The sequence below is a fragment of the Gopherus flavomarginatus genome, chromosome 11, assembly GCF_025201925.1.
Source record: "Gopherus flavomarginatus isolate rGopFla2 chromosome 11, rGopFla2.mat.asm, whole genome shotgun sequence".
NCBI classification, from domain to species: Eukaryota; Metazoa; Chordata; order Testudines; family Testudinidae; genus Gopherus; species Gopherus flavomarginatus.
Window position 1 is genome coordinate 28,016,398 of NC_066627.1, and position 21,890 is coordinate 28,038,287.

At 44.4% G+C, this 21,890-nt stretch overlaps 1 protein-coding gene across 1 annotated transcript; it reads left to right on the top strand.

Annotated features, from left to right (window-relative positions):
• Positions 1-10,993: 10,993 nt before the first annotated feature.
• LOC127030733 (uncharacterized) lies at positions 10,994-14,820 on the top strand. Its single transcript, XM_050917469.1, has 2 exons — positions 10,994-11,020; positions 13,873-14,820. Exon 2 carries the CDS (start codon positions 13,921-13,923, stop codon positions 14,665-14,667), a length of 747 nt encoding a protein of 248 aa, XP_050773426.1. The 5' UTR covers positions 10,994-11,020; positions 13,873-13,920; the 3' UTR covers positions 14,668-14,820.
• The last annotated feature ends 7,070 nt before the right edge of the window (positions 14,821-21,890 follow it).

The following is a 21,890-nucleotide window of genomic DNA, read 5'->3' on the forward strand; positions in this document are numbered from 1 at the left end:
GGAAAAGGGCTCATATAGAAACGCCAGTGCTATCTTAGCGTGTGATCTCAACACCAGCATCACAGCCTGCAGCTCGTGCCCTGGTGCTCCGGGTGCACACGTACAACCTACGCTTGACCTGCACCAGCCAACACTCGAGTTTCTAACACAGGGTGTCAGGTGTGGGTGCAGCTGAACACTGAAAAAATCCTGCCGAGAAACAATTACAGCAAAGGCCTTGGAATCAGGAAATGACAGTACCTTGCTATTCCATGAGGCATCCTGGGGCCAGAACAGGAGGGACATCAAGCATTCTTTTTTGGTCCCTAACAGAGCACCCAGCATAAAACCAGCTGTTCCATCACATTATCAATGGACATTATCAAATAACAATAATGACAAGGCTTTCCCAGAGACCAGAGCAGCGGGGATGGGGAAGTCCCAGACAGAGGGGTATGTGGGATAGAACAGTCTACCACTGACATTTAATGTCAAACTTTATTCCCATGCAAGAACCTTTCAAATGAATGAAACTTGCAAACCCCAGTACCTGGATATTACCTCCAACACAACCAGAAGAGCAAGAGTTCTCAATGGGGCCACCTCAGCTGCCAGAAGGAGGGTTTCACAGTGAATACCCCATTGAGATGAATGGGCCAGTTTTCACATCTCTGCTAGAAACTGATCCAAAGCCCTTTGAAGTCCATAATGGCTCCTTTTGACATCAGTGGACTCAAGCCTCTCCTTTGTCTGCAAAGTCAGTTAGGTTTGTCCATTGCCCTGCATTGGGTCACAGACTGAAGGCTCTGTTTACAGCCAATTGGGCTAGAAAATTAATATAAAATGTGTTTCAGTTGCACATAAAAACGTAAGAACGGCCATACTGGGTCAGATCAAAGGTACATCTAGCCCAGTATCCTGTCTTCTGACAGTAGCTGATGCCAGGTGCCCCAGAAAGAATGATCAGAACAGGTGATCATCAAATAATCCATCCCATCAACCATTCCCAGCTTTGGCAAACAGAGGCTAGGGACACCATCCTTGCCCATCCTGGCTAATAGCCATTAGTGGACCTATCCTCCACAAACTTATGTAATTCTTTTTTGAACCCTCTACCTTCTGTAGAGAACACCAGGGAGACCAGGAAATACAATCGCATTTCCCCCCTAAAAGATGTTTTTCTCCCTCTCAGAACAACAGGGGAACAGGTTGCTGCTGTCCACAGAGTCCTGTCCAGTAAAGAAGTAACTCACAGTTCAGAGGAAATAGTGAAAATGATGGACAAAGTGTCAGCCAATGAACACAGCAAAGAGTCCTGTGGAACCTTATAGACTAACAGACGTATTGGAGCATGAGCTTTCCAATACGTCTGTTAGTCTATAAGGTGCCGCAGGACTCTTTGCTGCTTTTACAGATCCAGACTAACACGGCTACCCCTCTGATAATGAACACAGTAAACAACTGAGCAAGCAGAGGTTTCATCGGGATATCTTGCCATCCTGGTGACCTTAGTTGTGACTGGGAGTAGTAAGAAAAGTGGGTTTTCAGACACAAGTGTTTTTTTAGTGTGGAAAACCCCAACAAATCTGAAACCTCTGACTATATCAGCCTAAAGCAGCCTTTATTCCTTAAAGCCATTTTGTCTCCCCTCCTGAGAGAGCCCAGGGGAGAGGGGAAAATCAGTTGGACACTTATCAGCGTCTATTTGTTTAGCACCAGCAATGTGCACAGAGCTGTGCAAGGCACGAAAGTAAAAACTAACCCTGTCCAAAGGGCTTGCAGCCCAAGGGCCCGGCTTGCCGCCAAAGGGCCCATCTTGCAGCTAGCTATCCTGGTGGTGTGGAGTCCTGTCAATAAGATTCTCCACGTGTGCAGTCCTGCAGGAAGAGCAGCTAGTACATACCCCTGAAGACTAAAGACTAAAAGCTTGAAGAGGTTGATATCCAGGGGTGGGTGTGGGCGATGGCCTTGTGGGGCAAGGTTTAAGCCCAGGGACGGCTCTAGGGATTTTGCCACCCCAAGCATGGCAGGCAGGCAGCCTCCGGCAGTTTGCCTGTGGAGGGTCCGCTGGTCCTGCTGCTTCGGCGGACCTCCCGCAGGCAAACCGCCGGAGGCTGCCTGCCTGCCGCCCTCGCGGTGCCGGCAGAGTGCCCCCCGCGGCTTGCTGCCCCAAGCATGCGCTTGGCGTGCTGGGGCCTGGAGCCACCCCTGCTTAAGCCTTAGGGTTTAGGAATTGTCATTTCTGGTTGGCATCATGGAGGGCAGTGTTTATTTTGTTTCTTGGCCTTGGAGCACAGAGATGGGAAGGACATTGCACACACACGGGCCGTGGTAGTGGGGATGTCACAGGGCCAATGAAATATGGAGAGACGGAGACCAACTTGTAATCTGGCCACCTGTCCCTGAGGCTGTGGAATCAGGAGAGACTCCGTCCTCCGCTATGGAAATGTTCCTGCTCAATAGCCTTCCCACAGGCTGTAGCCTTTGTAATGAGGCCCTGTGAGGCTGAAAAGATCAAATGTAAGTAGAGGAGAGGGTAAAGGGTTAACTCCTTGACCCTGCTACAGCTCCTAGAAAGCTGACCACTGACAGCTTCTCTGCAAAAATCTTGGCCTGTTCCCAACAGCTTCCTGCTTGTGTGTTTGCATCTCAGGCCCACCACTGATCCCGCTGCCCTGTCATGGACAAGGACACAGCTGGGGTTCCTGGGTAAGCCCTCTCCAGTCACTGAGGGATGGCAGCTGAGGGATGCCTGCAGCACAAAAGGGCCGTGGAGACCCTTGCCAGTTAGTTTTACGCCAAAATATTCTCATAGGGACATTGCAGTCTCTGTTAAACCTCAGACATTAAATAAATCCAGCCTTGACCCATTACTGATAGGGACTGAGTAAAATATGAATAGTTTTAAGGTCCTAATATAAACAATCTGAGTAACAAAGATGTTTGTATTTTCCTCAGCTGGAACAATAGAAGTAGACTGGTCAGTTTCAGTATTTTTTAGATCAACTAGGTCTGTATGATATTGATGTGAAATTAACTTCTTGATTCTAACAATAATAGGGGGTACCTCTTTAAAATTTAATTTAAAAATAACAGGACAGTTAATCTCATTCAGTTATATTAATTGAAAACATTTCTATTTATGGCAAGGGTTTCTAAACTAAAAGTTGATGTAGGCTTTCTTTTTAAAAAATTGTATGTACAGGCAGGGTTTAACTAAAGATAAGCCTATAATGTTTGTTGAGGAGGGGTGGGGTTCTTCCCAGATGATTTAAATAGTCATTCCCTTGCAGTGTTTACAACTCAAACATTGCAGCATTTTGCTAGTGCATGAGACCCAGGAAAGAAACTGTCGACTGGGTTTTCACTGGCCAAACTGAAAGGCAAAAAGGAAACCCTGACCTAGTTCTTAAATCAATTTAAATGCTCTGTACTTTAGGGTTTGGCTACACTTGCAGCTTTACAGCACTGTGAGTTAAACCTGCCTTCGTACAGCTGAGTTGGAAAAGCGCTGCAGTCTGTCCACACTGACAGCTGCCAGTGCACTGTCATGGCCGCATTTGCAGCTGCAATGGGAATGGTGCATTATGGGCAGCTATCTCAGCATTCATGTGGCTGCAGCGTGCTTTTCAAAAGGGGTGGGGTGGAGTGTGACAGGGAATGTGTGTGTGGTGGAGGAGAGTGTGTCAGCCGGCTGCCTTGTAAGTTCAGACGCCCCTGTTTCTCTCTCTCTCTCTCTCTCACTCAAAGCAAACAGCAAAATGTTTTGCTTTTTCTCTTTGAAACGGCACTTCTGCATTCCTGCAACAGATCACAACAATGAGAAGAGTGGCCACTTGATACGGGGATTATCACAGCGCAGTAAGTTACCCGGGTAGCCAAGGCGCAGCAAATGTTATTCCTCTCAGGGAGGTGGAGTACCAGCACCGCTGTAGCCATGGGGACACAGTGCTGTACATGCCTTGCCAGTGTGGATGGGGAGTGAGATACAGCATTCTGGGAGGCTTTATTGCACTGTAACTCACAAGTGTAGCCAAGGCCTTAGCAACACAGGTTAAGATGAATGGGTAACATTTGCTGCAGTATGTCTATGTAAAAGAAAAGTGCATGTTGAAAATACTGATAATATTGGAGTAATAAAACTGTGTGGGAGTCACCCCCAGGATTCAAATCCAGCCAGTGCTGACTTGATTGCATCAGGATGGGCTCTTCGAGAAAACAAAGCCTGGTCCTGTATAAAGCTCAGCTACCTTGGTCAGTTCCTCTACGGCCTCCAAAGACTTTATTTCTGTTGCTGCCTTCTTTGCTGGTGCTGTCCCTCCTGTTCTGGCTGCAGGATGCCTGGTAAGAATAAGGTACAGTCATTTCCTGATTCCAAGGCCCTTGCTGGTGTATGTCTTTCTGCAGGATTGTTTACCCCAAAGTGAGTTTGGTTTGGGGAGAGGGAGAACTGGTCTCCTTCCTGACATGAATGGCTGAGGTGAAGCACAAATCTTCTGTTCTGTTTTTAATCAGTTTAACTTTGTTTCCTAATGGTGCAGGGTTGGGGTTGTCATAGCAACTGATTTCACTGGCATTTTGAAATCAAGCAGGGCAAATCTGACATGTCCTTTTTAAAAAGCAAATTATAGATGAATTCTAAACTAAATCAGAATCAGCTCTGTAATTTAACACTCGAGGGACTGAGAAAACTCAGTTTCCTAATGCTCTGGGGGAAAAGACTGTTCTTTATTATGGAATTGTACAGCCCTGAGCACAATGGGGCCCAAATTGGTTATGGCCTTTGGTCAATACTGCAGTAATAGTGATCTGCTGTGGTCTTTGCTGCACATTAAAATGTTTCCTTTTCAAAACCTTCGACTGCATTGCTTTCTTCTTAACTGAACGGGCCCTGGGAAGCGGCTAGTTCATTGAGCCACCCCCAACAAGATCTTCTGCTTGATAATGCAAAGATGGGATTAGAAATTACAGTGCCTCTTTGAATGCATAGAAATGCAGGAGGTCTGTGGTTAGAAAGCAGGACTTTGAACTGTTGTAAGAGCAAGGTGTGTTTTTGTTATTGTTTTTGTTTTTAAAAAAAGCTTTGAAAAGTGTCTGTCTCTCTCTCTCTTTTTGTTTAATGCTTTCAAAGAGGAACTGCATTTCCCTACAAATGAGTGCATTTGTTATTGCAGACACTGTCAGTGATTCAGTGATTAGTCAAGGCTGCTTCTTGCTTGCATATATATACCTGCCCCTGGAAATTTCCACTACATGCATCTGACGAAATGGATACTCACCCACTAAAGCTCATGCTCCAAAACATCTGTTAGTCTATAAGGTGCCGCAAGTCTCTTTGCTCTTTCAGTGATTAATGGTGTTGTATAAATATTTTCGCTGTGCACTTTTAAATAGACAATGTTTGTAGTACATGTTACACACTAATCTTATGTTGGGAATAATAGAGTATTTGAACAAAATTTAAAAATGAGTTGACTCTTCTGCTATTTTCTTTTTTGTTTTTCTCTCTGCTTGCCCAGTAGCTTGTTTCTCCCCTGGTTGTCATGTACTTAAAACTTTGCATTATTTGGCCCTATTGTTGGAATCAACAAGTGAACTTGGTGTATATGATGTTGATATGAAATTGGCTTTAGCACCCTGCTCCCTAAAACTGACCCCTCTACTTTCGTTATTCAAGCTGAGTTATATGCAGACATATATAATTTTTTACCCTGATCATTTACATCTAAATCTTTAAACTATTGAATTCCGACCACGGCTGGAGACAACTTATCTGCAAGTGCAGACAAGGACAGTGTTCAGCTGCATCCATAGCTGACAACCATAGCAGGCTAGGCTAGGCCAGGCCAAGCTTAGGTTGTTCTTGGTGTATCTGGAGTGCCAGAGAGTGAGCTGTAGGCAGCGATGCTGGTATTGAAATTATAAGGTAAGACTTCCTTGCCTCATCCGTATGGTCCTTGTTCAAACAAGTAATGCAGGGGCAGCCTGCCTCCTATGACCTGGGGCCCAATCCTGAATAGTGCTTACAATGGGACTGCTCACATGTGTTAAGCGAAGCATGAGTGTTAGTGGATTAATAGGTGCTGTGTGTTCCCATTGTCCACCCCACCTGTATTAGGAATCTGTGCTCAGTGAACAGAGTGGAAGGTCGACAGTACTTCACACAGACTGCACGCTATTCTGACACTTTACTCTGTGCGTTTCAGGTGCAAGTGCAAAGCTTCCCAGCTGAGCGGAGAACTGAGAATAAGAATCTACAGAGTAACCCATCCCTACCGGAGCAAACATCCCTTCCAAGTGTCATCTTGAAAACAACACTACACTCCTGGGATGCAGCTATCTGGACACTGTGCCAGAAGCTGCAGCAAGCGGGGAGAGAGAATCAGAGTCTCAGGGAGTGTGTTGAGGACTTGACAAAGAGAGTGTCTGCTATGGAGTCCAGACTGGCTGCTCTCAAGCAAGCCCCAGCTGTTCCTGGCCACCCCACAGGCACTCTCTTGATTCCCAAGGTAAAGGAGATCCAGATACCCCTGGCAGAGATGGATGAAATTAGGGCAGTGGATTGTGGGAGAACTGGAACTGACTTGTCAGCTGGACACCCTGAGGCTGTGGAATCAGGAGAGGTTCCATCCACTCCTGAGGGACAGTCCCTGCCCCATAACCCTCCTGCAGCAGCCAGCATCCCTGACAGCTCCCTCCTGCACATCCCCCCCGAGGAGGAGAGGAGACTGTTTGAGGAGGCCAAAGGCGACATTGCCAAGTATGCCCTGGCAGTGTTCAGACACACGATGCCGCAGGATTATTACCAGCAGTGGCGGGGAAAGGCCAGTGTGGCTGGCACACACCAGAAAGCCTCCCTGTCACCCAATCTGGTGAACGCAGTGTTCAAAGAGGCAAAGAGATGGAAACCAAAGCCGGCAGGCAAAGACTATAGTAACATCAAAATCCAGATCAACAACTTCATGCGATCCCGGAAGAGCAGAAGCCTGGTTGAATCTACAGGGTAGATGTAACAGCACAGCTCCTCCTAGTACCTGGACTTTGGATCCTTCCTATAGAAGAGTTAAGAAAACCCTGGAAAACCAATCACCTCTGGGAATCTCTCCAAGGGGAACTGTGCCTGAGGTACCAGTCACTCAGAGTTGTGCAGCTCTCATGGGTTTGCTCTTGGGCAGGCCACAATTTTATCCCACTTACAACATGGACGGGACAAGCAGTGCTGCCAAAAGACATTTACCACATGTTAGTGAGACCTTCACTCTGCATGGTGATGAGCACAGTATGGGTGCCTTAAATAGATTAGATAGCTGAAGGGGTTTTTGCACATTTTAATAGGATGTAAGAACGATTTTTAAAAAAAGTCTCCTATTATTGTTACTGATGTGTGTGGAGAAATGGAATCATAGCATGGCAATAAGCACACAGAAGAACAGGCCTTAAAGACATCAAAATTAGTAAAGTGAATGTGTGCAGAGCAACTGCAGTTCAGCTCACTGTGTCACTGTCTTATTCCTGCTGGTTTGCTGCTTTATGATAAACGTCTCATCAGAGGCACTGGAACAACTTGTATACTGGGGGTGGTGCTGAGAGCCATTGAAGTACACTGTAAAGCCTGTATATAATGGAATCCACTTCAAGTCAGAGGTGGGGCAGCACCCCTAGTTCCAGTATCTAGGCATCTTATCAAAACTGTTCTTGTTCAATGAAGTTCTGTCAAACTGCTCTCCAGCATTCAGAAATGCTTTAAGATTTGTTATTTGGCACACCTCTAGCTCCAATGATCCTAACTTACATGTGTACAGGGTGGTTTTTTTGTCTTTTATCAGTATGGTGTTTTTTTTTTTAAGAAAAGTAATGTTAGGAGCAAAGTACTATTTTGTCATTGGTGCATCACTGAAATGAATTCCCTTGAATTGTATAAAAGCTTGTCATTGTGGTGCATAGCTCTAATAAAATACCTTCTCAATTTTTTGTGGGGAAATTTTGGGAACCCGTGTTAATCCTGAGACATTTATCCCACCCCCTCCCCTAACCTCCTGCCCAGATGTCAATATCATCCCCACTTCACACTGCAAAAACCTTTCAAATTAATGAAACCCCAGTGGAAAAAATTCAGCAGCAGCCTGGATATTGCCACCAAAGCAAACAGCAGTGAAAAAGTTATCAATGAGGCCACCTCAGCTGCTTGGAGATTTGACAGTTAACACTCCATTGAGATGAATTGGGCAGTTGACACCTCTGCTAGAAGTTGATCCAACACCCTCTGAAGTCCATAACAAGATTCCTTTTAACTTCAGTACGGACTCAGACCCCTCAGCTGTTTAAGGCTGATTGTCTTGTAGAGGCAGTTAGTTATTTTTGCCCTGCTTTGGGTCACAGATGAAGGATTTATTTATGAACAGATGGGCTAGAAAATTTATTATAAAATGTGTCCCCAGCAGTCCCTGGGGAAAGCAGGAAATAAGAACTCTTCACATCCACAGCAGGGCCAGGGGCATTAATTGATTCAACAGAAACTTGGATGAGGTGGATTTCAGAAGATATTTTTCAATACAACAGCCAACACTAGGATTCTATCAGTTAACATGACACTTCCAAAGTGAAATTGACCAAAGTAAAATAAGTATTTAAAAGGAATTGCAGGGACTCATCTTGCTCCTCACCCTCCCTGATAATTTTTGTGGTTTTATAAAAAATAAAGTTTTTCTCCCCTTTTTCTGTGACAGACTCACAGGAACAACAGGTTTCAAAGTAGCAGCCATGTTAGTCTGTATCTGCAAAAAGAACAGGAGTACTTGTGGCACCTTAGAGACTAACAAATGTATTTGAGCATAAGCTTTCATGGGCTACAGTCCACTTCACAACAGGGAAACTGTTCGTTGATATCCTTCCTAACAATGGAGAGAGACTGAGTGAAAGTAACTACAGACAAAGTGCCATTGTATTGATGGAGTAAAGACACCAACCAAGCAGAGATTTCATTTTGATTTCTTATCCTAGTGAGCTGAGGTGTGACTGGGAGTAGTAAGGAAAGTGTGTTTTCAGACAGAAGTGTATTTCTTGTGAAAATCGCGCCATCCCTGAGATTCAAAACCTCTGCCTGAATTGGCAGATGACAGCCATCATTCCTCAGAGCCATGTTGTCTCCACTCCTGAGAGAGCCCAGGGGAGAGGGAAAAGTCAGCTGGAAACTTTGCAGCATCTATTATTTGTTTAGCACCAGCAGTGTGCACAGAGCTGTATGAGGCAGGGAAGTAAAAGCCAAGCCTGCCCAAAGAGCTTACAGCCCATGGGCCCATCTTGCAACTAGATTTAGTGGTGTGGAGCCATGTTAATGAGATTCTTCACAGGCTCCAAATCTGCACTAGAGCTCCTCATGCATGACTGAAGCCTAATAGGCAGACCTAGGTGGATTAGGAAGCAGAGACGGGGGATGGTTTTGCTGGCAGATGGGTAGGGGACTGTTTGTGCCATTCTCGCTGCTGGTCAGCCTCATGGGAGAAGTGTGTTTTTTGTTAAGACTGGCCTTGATGGCAGACAGGGCCTAGGTCCCAGGACTGGGGAGGGCTTTGAAGATGGTAATGGTGAAGGGGACTAACAGGGACTGGCATTCTGCATTTCAGGGAAGAGGTCAGAGGGGACACTTCTGGGCATGGGGCAGGGTTTCTCCACTGATCCCTCTGCAGTAGTAGGGCCTGTAGCCTGGAAACCTCGCGGTACCACTGAGATCTTGACACATCTCTGCAAAGAGCCAATCCCTCCAGGATTTTCCCCAGCTTCTATCCTGCCCCACTTCTACAGCTGCCCATTTCTGGACTCCTCATCATTCCCCTCTCCTCAAAGCAGGCCAGCAGGCCTGGAGAGGAGTCACTGCTGCTCCTAGCAGTCTTATCTCCAGAATAGCTTTGCACTGAGATGCCCAATGTCTTAGGAGGGGAGAAAGCCATGGAAACTGCCTTCTCCCAGCCTGCCCCCACCTGGCCTGAAAAGCCCCAACCTGTCCCTCACCCACATCCATGCCTCCCATCCCAACTCTGGCTCCCCTGCCATCCCATAAAGAGAAGTGAGCCCCAGGCTCTTCATCCACAACTTCCAATTCACTGACTCAGCAAGACAGCCTGGTTCAAGCCAGGCCGCAGTACCAGGGCCTGCCAATCACTGTCAGATTGAACTACCATCCCCAGATAGCAACCTCCACTCTCAGATTTGGGCTGCTTCTCTCACTCCCTTGGGTCACCAACAGTTCATTCACTCCCATAAGAAAATATTGGACTCTGGGGCTTGTTCCCATGTCAACTGTGTTCTCAGAATGCAAAATTTCAGGCTCAGCAAAACCAGCCCTTGTTTAATGTTCCTCAAAGGAGCCCTGACAAAGCAATATCCTGGCTGCCAAAACTCTTGCTCCATATCCTTGCTCCAAGGACTTAACAAAGCTCAGACAAAGGATCTCCACTGCTTGTTTATCTTCGGGGCTGAATACAGTTTGGGAATGTCCAGGTCTCTTGCAGGGGTAACAGATACAGTGATTAACAAATTCTGTGGCTAATGGGACGGTCACTTTGTGCAAGGATTGCAAAGCAGAGAGAACATGATCTTGCTGGAGGTTTGTAAATAGAGTGGCACATTGAGGAAACAAGGATGGGTTGAAGGAGTCACAAAGTGTCCAAGTAAAAATAACTGTCTTGAGCTCTTACATTAGAGACATAAGTGCAAGTGGCTTTTCCAAGCCACTCAGGCCGCAAACTTATTGTCCAAGAAAGCCAAATCTACTGTCAATGGCAGTTTGTCTTAGTAAGCACCTCAGAACTGAGATCAAAGGGTAAAAGCTCTAGCTTCCGGCATGTTGGTTACTTTCTGGAAGCCCTGCCCCCAGGATTCAGATCCAGCCAATGGTGACATGATTGCATCAGAATGGGAGCATAGAATGCCTGGTCCTGTATAAAGCACAACTACCTCGGTCATTTCCTCTGTGGCTCAGAGCACTTGAGTCCTGTTGCTAGTCTTGCTGCTGTGGCTGTCCCTCCTGTTCTGGGTTAGCAAGGTATGAGCTATTTCTTTATTCCAATATCTGTACTGTAATCGTCTCTCTGCAGTATTGTTTACCCCACTGGGAGTTTGGTTTGGGCAAGGGACGGGGGGAAACTGGCTGCCTTCGCAGTTTAGCTGTCTGAGATGAAAGAAGTGCAAAGGCCTCTCACTTCTGTTTCTATTTAGTTTAACTTTGTTTCCCAATGGTACAGGTTTGGGGTTGTCATAGCAATACATTTCACTGGCGTTTTGAAACCAAGCAGGACAAATTTGAAGTGTCCTCTGTTTAAAAATGAAAATGGCAGATGAATCCTAAACTAAATTGGAATATACAGCATAACTTAAGCAGCCACTAGGGCACTAAGAAAAGTCTGTTTCTTATTGCCTTTGGGGCAGAGACTGCTCTTTTGTATGAATTTATACAGCCCCTTGCACAATGAGGTTATGGCCTTTGGGCAGTATTGCAGTATAAATGATCTTAGGTAGGTTTCACTGCATGTTAAAATGATTCCTTCTCAAAACGCTTTACTGTGTTACCTTCTCCATAACTGAATGGTCTCAGAGACACAAGGTGGGTGAGGTAATAAATATCTTTTATTGGACCAACTTCTGTTGGTGAAAGAAACAAGCTTTCAAGCTACACAGAGCTCTCCTTCAGGTCTTTCAGAAGCAGCCGATTTATTGATTCCTCCCTAACAGGACCTTTTTCCTGATAATGTAGAGCAGGAGTAGGCAACTTATGGCACGCATGCCAAAGGTGGCACACCAACTGATTTTCAGTGGCACTCACACTGCCCGGGTCCTGGCCACTGGTCCGGGGGGCTCTGCATTTTAATTTAATTTTAAATGAAGCTTTAACATTTTAAACATCTAATTTACTTTACATACAACAATAGTTTAGTTATATATTATAGACTTATAGAAAGAGACCTTCTAAAAACATTAAAATGTATTACTGGCACATGAAACTTTAAATTAGAGTGAATAAATGAAGACTCGGCACACCACTGCTGAAAGGTTTCTGACCCCTGATGTAGAGTAAGGGATCAGAAATTGCTGTGTCTATTTGATTGCAAAGAAATGCAGGAGATATTTGCAGCTAACAGGACTTTCAGAGTTGTAAACTAAATTATTTTAAAACAGTTGTGAAAGTTCTGTTTTCTAACGCATTCAGTTTGGAGCTTCATTTCCTTAAGTCCTACTCTACCAGACTATCTGCTTCCTATGTGATATTGCAGGCATTCTGTCAACGACTCCCTCCTGTCTGTAATCAGATGTATCTATTGGTGTATTTATAAATATTTTCTTAATGCACTTTTCTTTGAAGTAAACGTTATACATGAATCTTATGCTGTTCATTACAGAGCAGTTAAACAACTTAAAAACTAGTTTCCTTTTAGCTGTTTATGCTGTTTCCTGTATGCCTTTCTCTTAGCTTGCCCAGAGAAAAAACAGTAGTGAGTTTTCCTCCTGGTTCTCTCACACCAGCTAAATGTTGCAATGTTGTAAACACTGCAGAGGAATGATTCTTTAAATCATCATGGAATATTTTCACTTTTAGGGGGAGATAGACGTGCCTCACTCTACCTTCCTTTTTTTAGGGTTATCTTTAATTTGGCCCCACATGTGGTAGGTTTTTTAATTTTTTTAAAGAAGCTTGTATCAATTTCTGGGTAAAAATCCCTGATATAAATAGAAATGTTTTCATGACATTAAGTGAATGAATGCAGTTTATTTTCTTTTCTTTTTTTAAATTTAAATATTCTTCTTATTTGAAAGGATCATTGTTAGAATGGAGAAGTTAATTGGGGCTGTATGCTATTGATATGAAATTGACTTAAAAATACTGAAATTGACTAGCCTACCGTCACTGTTCAGATAAGCGAAAATTCAACCATGTTAATTTACCCAGATTGTTTAAATTAGGGTCATAAAAAGATTTAATTCTAGCCCTATCATTTTTGTTTGGTTTTTTTGTTTATTTTTACATCTGATGTGTAATTCGGGGTGACTGAAACGTTCCTTTGAGGAAATTATGTTCCAAAACTAAAACCCAAACCAACCAGCGGGGATTCCCACTGGACTTTTTGTGCTGCAGACACCCCTGAGCAACCCTCCACAACAGGAGAGTGGAGGCGGTGGAGTGCACATACACAGGACTCCCTGCACTCCTGGCCGTGCCATGATGGTGGATCTGTGCTGGTGCACACACGTGTTGGGGATGGGCCAGGATTTCTGCAGAGAGGCTGTGGTTGCTATTCTTAGAACTATAAAGAGGCAGAGCACCTGTCCCTTTACCCTCCCACCTACTTATACTTGATCTCTCCACTTTACAGGGCTGCTCTACTCCACAAATTATACCTGTGTCTGCAGCCAGACCAGTGCTGGATGCAGGTTAACTGCAAGCATAGCCGTAGACAGACAGCGTTCAGCTGTTCCCTCTATTGCACCCCCCCTCCCCATGCTAGAAACTGGGGCTTTGGCTAGTACAGGCAAAGCTTAAGTAGTACTTGTGCTACCAGGGAGTGAGCGGTAGCCAGTGATGCTGGTGTTGAAATCACAGACTAAGACAGCACTGGCTCCTCGTGTGGCCCTTTGCAAACCAATTAATGCAATGGGAGCCTGTCCTCTATCAGCTTGTGGCCCAATCCTACAAGCATATACAATGGAACTGCACGTGTGCATCAGGTGAAGAACAGGTGTAACTGCTTGCAGGACGCTGGCCTGGGTGAATAGATGTTGTGTGTTCCTGTCACCCACCCCACCCCTATTAGGACCCTAAACACACCAAACACAGGGTGTATGGACTATAGCGCTTCACGCGGGCTGCACGCTAATCTGATACATTATTTATGTGCATTTCAGTTGCAAAGAATTATTGCTGAGAGTGGAGCCCCCAAGAAGGATTTGCCCATGATGGAGGAATCACCACCTGCAGGTATCTTTTTCAAACTGTCGCTGCCACGTGGGAACACAACCATCTGCTTACTGACCCAGGCGCTGCAGGAAGTGATAAGAGAGAATCAGAGTCTAGGTGAGCGTGTCCAGGATTTGACAAAGAAAGTGTCCACAATGGAGTCCAGACTGGTTGGTCTCGTGCAAGCCTCATTCCTAGATGTGACTGGCCACTCCGCAGGCACTCTCCTGCTTCCCAAAGTGGGAGAGATCCAGATATCCTTGGCAGAGATGGATGAAATGAGTGTAATGGATTGTGGGAGAACTGGAACTGACTTGTCAGCTGGACACTCTGAGGCTGTGGAATCAGGAGAGGTTCCATCTACCCCTGAGGGACAGTCCCTGCCCCATAACCCTCCTGCAGGAACCAGCATACCTGACAGCTCCCTCCTGAGCATTTCCCCCAAGGAGGACAGGAGACTGTTTGAAGAGGCCGAAGGTGACATTGCCAAGTATGCCCTGGCAGTGTTCAGACACATGATGCCGCAGGATTATTACCAGCAGTGGCGGGGAAAGGCCAATGTGTCCGGCACACACCAGAAAGCTGCCCTGTCGCCCAATCTGGTGAATGCAGCCTTCAAAGCGGCAAAGAGGTGGAAGCCAAAGCTGGCAGGCAAAGACTATAGTAACATCAAAATCCAGATCAATAACTTCATGCGATCCCAGGAGAGCAGAAGCCTAGCTGTGTCTACAGGGCAGAGGTAACAGCACAGCTCCCCTCAGTACCCAGGCTTTGGATTCTTCCTATAGAAGAGTAAAGGAAATCCCAGGAAACCAGTCAGCACTGGGAATCTCCCCATGGCTTCAATGGGAACAGTGCCTGAGTTATGACATCAGAAACAGGCAGTCAGTGTGGTACAAATCCCATGTGTTTGGTCTTCGGGAGGCCACAGATTTATCCCAGTTACAACATGGAGGGGTCAATTGTAAGAGTGCTGCCAAAAGATATTTTCCAAATATTGGTAAGAACTTCATGCCAGCGGTGGTGAGCATTACATACATGTCTCAATAGATTAGATGGTTGAAGGGTTTTTTTGCATGTTAATGTCGGATACCTTCTTGGTGCAGGTAAAAATTACTAGGAATCAGGTCTACAGAGCTCATAGTACTGTTATTGGTGTGCTGAGAGAAATATAATCGTACTTTTGGTAATAAGAGCACGAAACAAAAAACAATGTTCCTAACAAAAGGCCGGAGAGACCTCAAAATGAGTCCAATGAATGTGACTAGAGCAAGTTCTGCAGGTGAGATCACTGTGCCACTGTCTCATTCCTTCTGGCTTTATGATAAAGTCCTTATTGAAACTATTCTTGTTCAATGAAAGTGCAAACTGCTCTCAGGCATTCAGACTAGTTTTATTACCAGTGAAATGTGTTCACCTGAATTGTATAAAAGCTTGTCATTGTAAATGCCCATATGTGTAGTGTTTAATAACATTAGTTCTCAGATTTTTGTGCAAATTCATTTTGATTGGATTTGACCTAAACTTTTGGGAACCATTGTTAGGCCTCAGACTCTTTCTTCTTGCAAATCTCATCCTCAAAGCATCCAAAATCAGTCCCATTTTTTATTGATGAGTCACATAATCTGTTTTGCTAGTGCATTAAATAGATCTTACACTGGCCCTCTGTACAGTCTGATGCCAGATAGTTTGCTGATCTTATGGGGTGAATTTGTCACTTGCCAAAGTGTGTGCCATGTATGCACACAACCCTCCATCAGACTTGCTAAAGCCCCATGTACTGATCCAGGGGCTTATTAGACCTGGGGAGTTTGTGCAGTACCTCTGAAGGACCATAGCCTACATGGCAGAGAAATGGGAAATGCAAAGATGCTGGAGCGATTGGAAGTGCTTAAGGAGATTTTTATAAAATTTGCTTCTGCTTCCTTAGGTTGTAAATTACACCCATTTACAGCCACATTCCATTTTCTGACCTGTCACCTTCACCAGTGCTTTTATTGCCTCTGATTTTGGCTGTGTCCATCCACACTAGACATTTCCCACCATAGCTAGCACTTAGGTAGACTGGGCACTCCTCACTTTTTAACCAGCATGCACCTAACCCTACTCAAGGGAGGATCTAGAGAGATGACATAGTGCTTAGAATGGCAGCACTTTGTCTCTACTAGGGCTCCCAATAGGGTTACTAGTGGAGCTGCTCCAGAGAGGAATTTGAAGAGGAAAAGCCTACGTTAGGCCAGGGCTGTGTCTATTCAAGGGAGGGTTTTAGTGGAGCAGGTATTTCTGTACCAGTGATACAGAACATACCAAAAGCCTGGTCTTACCAGCATCAGCCTACACATGCATCAGCCTACACATGCATGTAGTTTGGGATATTACTCTTGCTCTGAGAGCAGATTTTACAGACTGCTTAGCTGTGTCTTTTATATGACCTGGCTTAGCTACAGTAACTGTTTCCTCTTGCAGTAATACAGAGTATCTGGGGCTGTTCTAGCATTCAGGGCCAGCACCCAAGGATTTGGCCTTTTCTATACAGGAGTAGCCCTTTAGCAGCCAGCAGGAGCCAGCAATCCATGGTGCTTAATCAGTGCTGACCCTTCTGTGAAGATAAAGGCATGCAAGGGTTGCACCAACTGAGCTCATCAGGGTTGGGTGTGATCAAGGCAGACCATGTTTGCTCTTGTCTAGATGCTGTAGGACTGGGGCAAGTAGCCCAATTGCTGGCAACTGATAGCTAGCCAGGGCTGTTCCTGAGCACACAGTCTTTTCTCACTGTGCAGCCTGCATCTGGGCTGTGCATGTGCCAGGTAACCAGGGGCTTCTTAGGCTGGAGAACTGAAGTCATAGCATTGCCCGCTCTCATCATTTTACTGTGAGTTTTGCAATATTTTATGTTATACTTGAATCCCCAGTTCCTGGAATCAAGTGATCATGTTACAGTCTCAGCTTCCATTAAAAAAAAAGCTTTTCCAGCCCTCATGGTAGCCTAGTAATGCATGAAAATGTGATCCAATGCTCCCAAAAAACAAAGAACTGAACCCTACACATAATTATTGTTATTTATCTAATTAGTTTATAAATCTCATGGCATTTTGGGGACTGAACTCATTATTTTTTCAATATTTGAGCTTGGCGATACTGGAATTTTGCTTAACATTTTAAGGTTGGTTCCTCTGGGGCTTCCTGGACATCCAACCACAGCGGAAGTCTCTACTGTGATGAGCTGTGACAGTTAACAGTACTGGCATTTGAATTTGTTACAATTCAGTCTCAAGTTCCAGAGATGAATGCATTGGTTGGCACCTTTCAGCAGTATTGTCTGAGTGTATTTGTTTGAAGCTCAGGAGCAGCTGTCTCAGCTCAAACAACCTCACGTTCACAAAGAGGAGGGCTGGAAATTTAATTTTGGCTTTAAATGAAAGACCCCTCCCTCCCTCCCTTTCTCCTCCCCACCCCCCAAAAAAATCCATGACAGATACTAAACCCTCAGCAGCCATGGAAATTCCACGTATGACCCTGGTCATTAGATAGCGGAAATTGGTGAATTTTGTATTTTTGCATAATTACATTCATGGTATTAGTCAAATTTTCTGTTCAACTGAAACCTAGACAAGGGGAATATATTAGTGACACAGGGTAGGGTAAAAATATCAGATGTTGGAAAGGATCAATGTGTAATTTTAGCGCACATATGTGAAACAGGCTCTAATAAGATGTCATAGGCATTACCCCATTGGCTTTGCTAACACACCCAACGTCACAGTAATTAGTGCAGTTGCATATTGCAAAGTAAATTGCAGCACATAAGCTAAAAATAGAAACTCCACACCACTATTAAACAATTATTCTTAGCTTTAACTTGCCACTATCTGACGGTTTCAGAAAGCATATTAAGATTGCAGCACTAATGTAGAGCATTTGCTAGATTTATGTTCTATTTATTCTTCTGTGTGTAGTGATTATAATAATGATACATGGTATTGTGGCAGGTTTGTCAGTAATGTATTAGAAAAATGCAGCTGCACTAATGCACTTCTTCTTTTCACGTAATCAGATTTAAAGCTTTTGTAAAATACTGCAATTTAACTGAAAGTTGAGTGGGCAGTCTTCAATGGCAGGAATTTTTCATTTCCAGAACAGACATTTTTGTTTCTTCCATTATTTAATGTAATTTCAGTTTCTGATATAAGGGAGTTACTTTTATGGTGTGTGTTTTTTAGAACGGATTTGTTTAATATAAGCTTGAAGTTGGGGACATTTTTCATTACATTAAAAGAGGCTGCTTAATTGATAGCTAAATCGCTAAATTAAACAAAATTTGGTAGAAGCTACTTTACAACAATTTTGATCTGTATACATTGAGTGGGAGCTTTATTCCCTGAGTTCTAATGGATAATTATGCTATATTAAATTAAATATATATAGAGACACACACATCAAATTCTAAAGAAGAACACGATATATATCCTTTGTTTTTATATATCTCTATCTATAACTACATAATAAATATAATACCTTTTTAGTATTATATGTAGACATTAGAATGTCTAATGTTTCCTTTGTTGGTAAACACCCTTGAATTGTTTGAGGTGGTTAGTCCTGGGTAGAGCACTCTCACTAGCAGACCTGCTTTGCAATTATAAATTGCAGACCATTCAAAGCAGTATTATGTCTACAGCCTCCATTGCTGCTGATTGTCCTTCAGTGGAAAGTCCCAGTAATGCAACTGCCAGAAGAACTGTAGCCAAAGTTGTCTCCAAAGTTTCTGTGGTCCTCTCTATGTTCGCGGTGGGAAATTAATGGTCAGAAGAACTGGCCACAAGACAGTTGAAAATCTAGCAGGTTTCCACATACAACGTTGTACCAGTTTAAGTAAAGCTGTGGTTTCAGATTGATTTAGTTGACCCAATACAAAATCCTGCGATGATGCTTTTCTTTTGACTGATTCCCTCTGTTATCAATTTAACTGAAGCACGAACTATGCTACAGCCCCAAACCCTGATAAGGACAAGGGTGTATTATTATTATCATTATGTATTTGTTACCGTAGCACATAGGAGCCTTAGTTATGGACCAGTACCCCAGTGGGTGTTTGCCTCTACCCTGGAGACCTGAATCACTGGTAATGCAACAAGTACAGCCTGGGAAGGAGAACAGGGTTGTGCTCTGGCAGTCCAGATGTCATTCCTTTAGTCAAACTATCTTCCACAGCCCCAAGCCTTTGCCTGTGTCCACCCTTTCATGGGAAGTGTGGAGAACAACCCCAGTTCCAGTGACATCTAGGACTAAGGATGGTGTGGGGCTTACAGAACTGGAGTCTGTGCATCCCTTTCCCCATGGGCAAGCTCAGACACAATTATCGCAGGAAGTGCAGTACCCGTGGCCTGGCTTTTGATGGTCTCTGTGCCCGCTGCTCTTTTGGTTGACACTACCTCTCCTGTCCTACCATGGGTTTTGCAAGCATCCCCTGATGGGCAGATTGCTGGTAGAAGGTGGTTCAGCTGTACACTAAGCAGGTGCAGGATGGAGGTAGAGCATGGGCTGAAGGCAAGGTGCAGATGTCTACAAGCCCACTTGGACTGCCCAATGGGAAACATGGGTGTATACATTTTAGGGGTGTGCAGTGTCATGAACTATATTTGTGAGGATAACAGGGAATGTTTCAGGCTTGAGTGGGTCCGTGTTTCCAGAATGTTCAGACCATTTACATATACACCTCTACCCCGATATAACGCTGTCCTTGGGAGCCAAAAAATCTTACCGTGTTATGAGTGAAACCGTGTTATATCGAACTTGCTTTGATCCCTTGGAGCACACAGCCCCTGCCCCCGAGCACTGCTTTACCGCGTTATATCCAAATTTGTGTTATATCGAGTTGCGTTATATCGGGGTTGAGGGGTGTGTGTGTGTGTGTGTGTGTGTGTGTGTGTATACACACTCACACTCATTACTGGCTGCCCTCTGATGGCAGAAATCCACAGCATAGATGCCAGTAGTTTCATGGTCACTTTTTTCTTAGATGTGTAGCGGGATTGTGATCCTAGAGTAATCTGAATTGCTGCATCCAGCCTGGTGCTGCACTTGCTACTGTGAAGCGCTAAGACTTCTGGGGGCGTACCCTATGGTTCGTAGCCCGCATGATGCTGTGCTGCTCTACGAATTATGTTGCAGTACCTTGTGGGAGAACCTGTATATTCCTTTTGGGCTTCTGGATGGAAGTGGTCTTAGCCCACCCACTCAGTAAAGTAAACCATTTCCGGCTTGGTACGCTCTATATTTCTGTCCACAGCCTCCCTTCCAACCCATAACAAGGCATGGATCCAGCTCAGGGCTAGATCCTGTTCCAGCTGTTAGCTGTAATGCAACTCTCATGTCAGAACCAGGAGGCTGACACTGGGCATGAGACACAATGGAGGGAATTTTGGCAGCAACTTGTTGCCCTGAAAAGACAGTGGTGGCCCAAAATGAGGTCATGCAGGCTGCCTGCAGACATGAGACAAGAGCATGAGACCGCTAATGCAGGTTTGAATAGCTCTGGTATCTCCCAATAGTGATCAGCAGTTCTGGAGCAGGACCACAAACACAGAGTGGTGAGACCAAGGCTTGGTTTACGCTTAAAAGTTAGGCCAACATAGCTACGTTGGTCAGAGATGTGAAACACACACTCCTGACCCACACAGTTACGTTCACCTAACTCTCAGAGTAGACGCAGCTATGTTGCTTCCATCAACGTACTACCATCATTTGGGGAGGTGGTTTTCCAACACCAATGGAAAAACCACTTCCGTCGGTGTGGGCTGCGTCAACACCATGGGGTTATGCTGGCATAGCTATGGCGATGTCTCTGTAGCGTAGGCATAGTCTAACTCATTGTGCAGACCTGGGATGATCAGCAGTGGCTCCAGAACTTCCTATGATCCTTGTCCTACCTTGCTTGCTAACTAGACACCTGTGTTGTGACTGGATGGCGCTGGTGGTTTCAGTGTTGTTACATCTGTAGACAGGTGTTCCCTGCAATGGCTCCTTTCTCTCCTGCAATCTTCTAGAACCTGTTAGATGAAAAAAAATCTATTTGTACAAAATCTGACTCATTATTAATGGTAACATCAGCAACCAGGAAGCAACTGAAAAGCTTCCATTGTGTTCTCTGCATTTATGCCATTGTTATTACTTTACTTTCACTCAGGCTAAGAGTGAAACCAGATTGTTCAGTGTCACTCTCTTAATTGTGTCTTTTCACTTCGTTCTGTCTTTCAATAAAGGGTCGTCCCAGGGGAATGTTTATTTAAAAATAACAGAATAAACTCTATCCACCTTAAGAAGCTAGGTAAAAAGATTTCCCTTTAGATAGGTGTTGCTTAAAAAAACAAAACTTCCTCCACATTTTTTAAATACAATTTTAAATTGGAACCTGTCAGAAAATAGTGAAGATCCTGCATTCTGGTTTTCTTTAAGAGGACAGGAAACATTTTTACAAAACTAAATAGAAAGGTGTGAATGAACTCAAAGTACAAAATGAAACTGTTTTCTTTTGATTTAGGAAAACATTCTCCAAACATTGCAGCATTCTGCTTGTGCATGACATCCAGGAAAAACAAACAGACACCTAAACCGTGACAAATCAATAAGATTTTGGCAATGATTTGTATCTAACCACTTTGCGTTACTATTATTTATGATGTGTATTGCTTAAGAGTAACATGCTAGCTTATTGCATATTTCATGTTATGCATTAGTAACATATGTAAGATTTTGTTAATTTGATCTTTTCATCAAGCATGACCCTTTGAAAGAAATGTGTACTGGAATAATAATCTCACACACTAACTAGGAGCCCTAATTATAAAGAGGAGTGAACCACTGCAAAATCTCCTAGCCCTCGTCCAGACTAACCCGCGGCATCGGCGGGTTAAAATCGATTGCTCGGGGATCGATATATCGCGTCTAGTCTGGACGCGGTGTATCG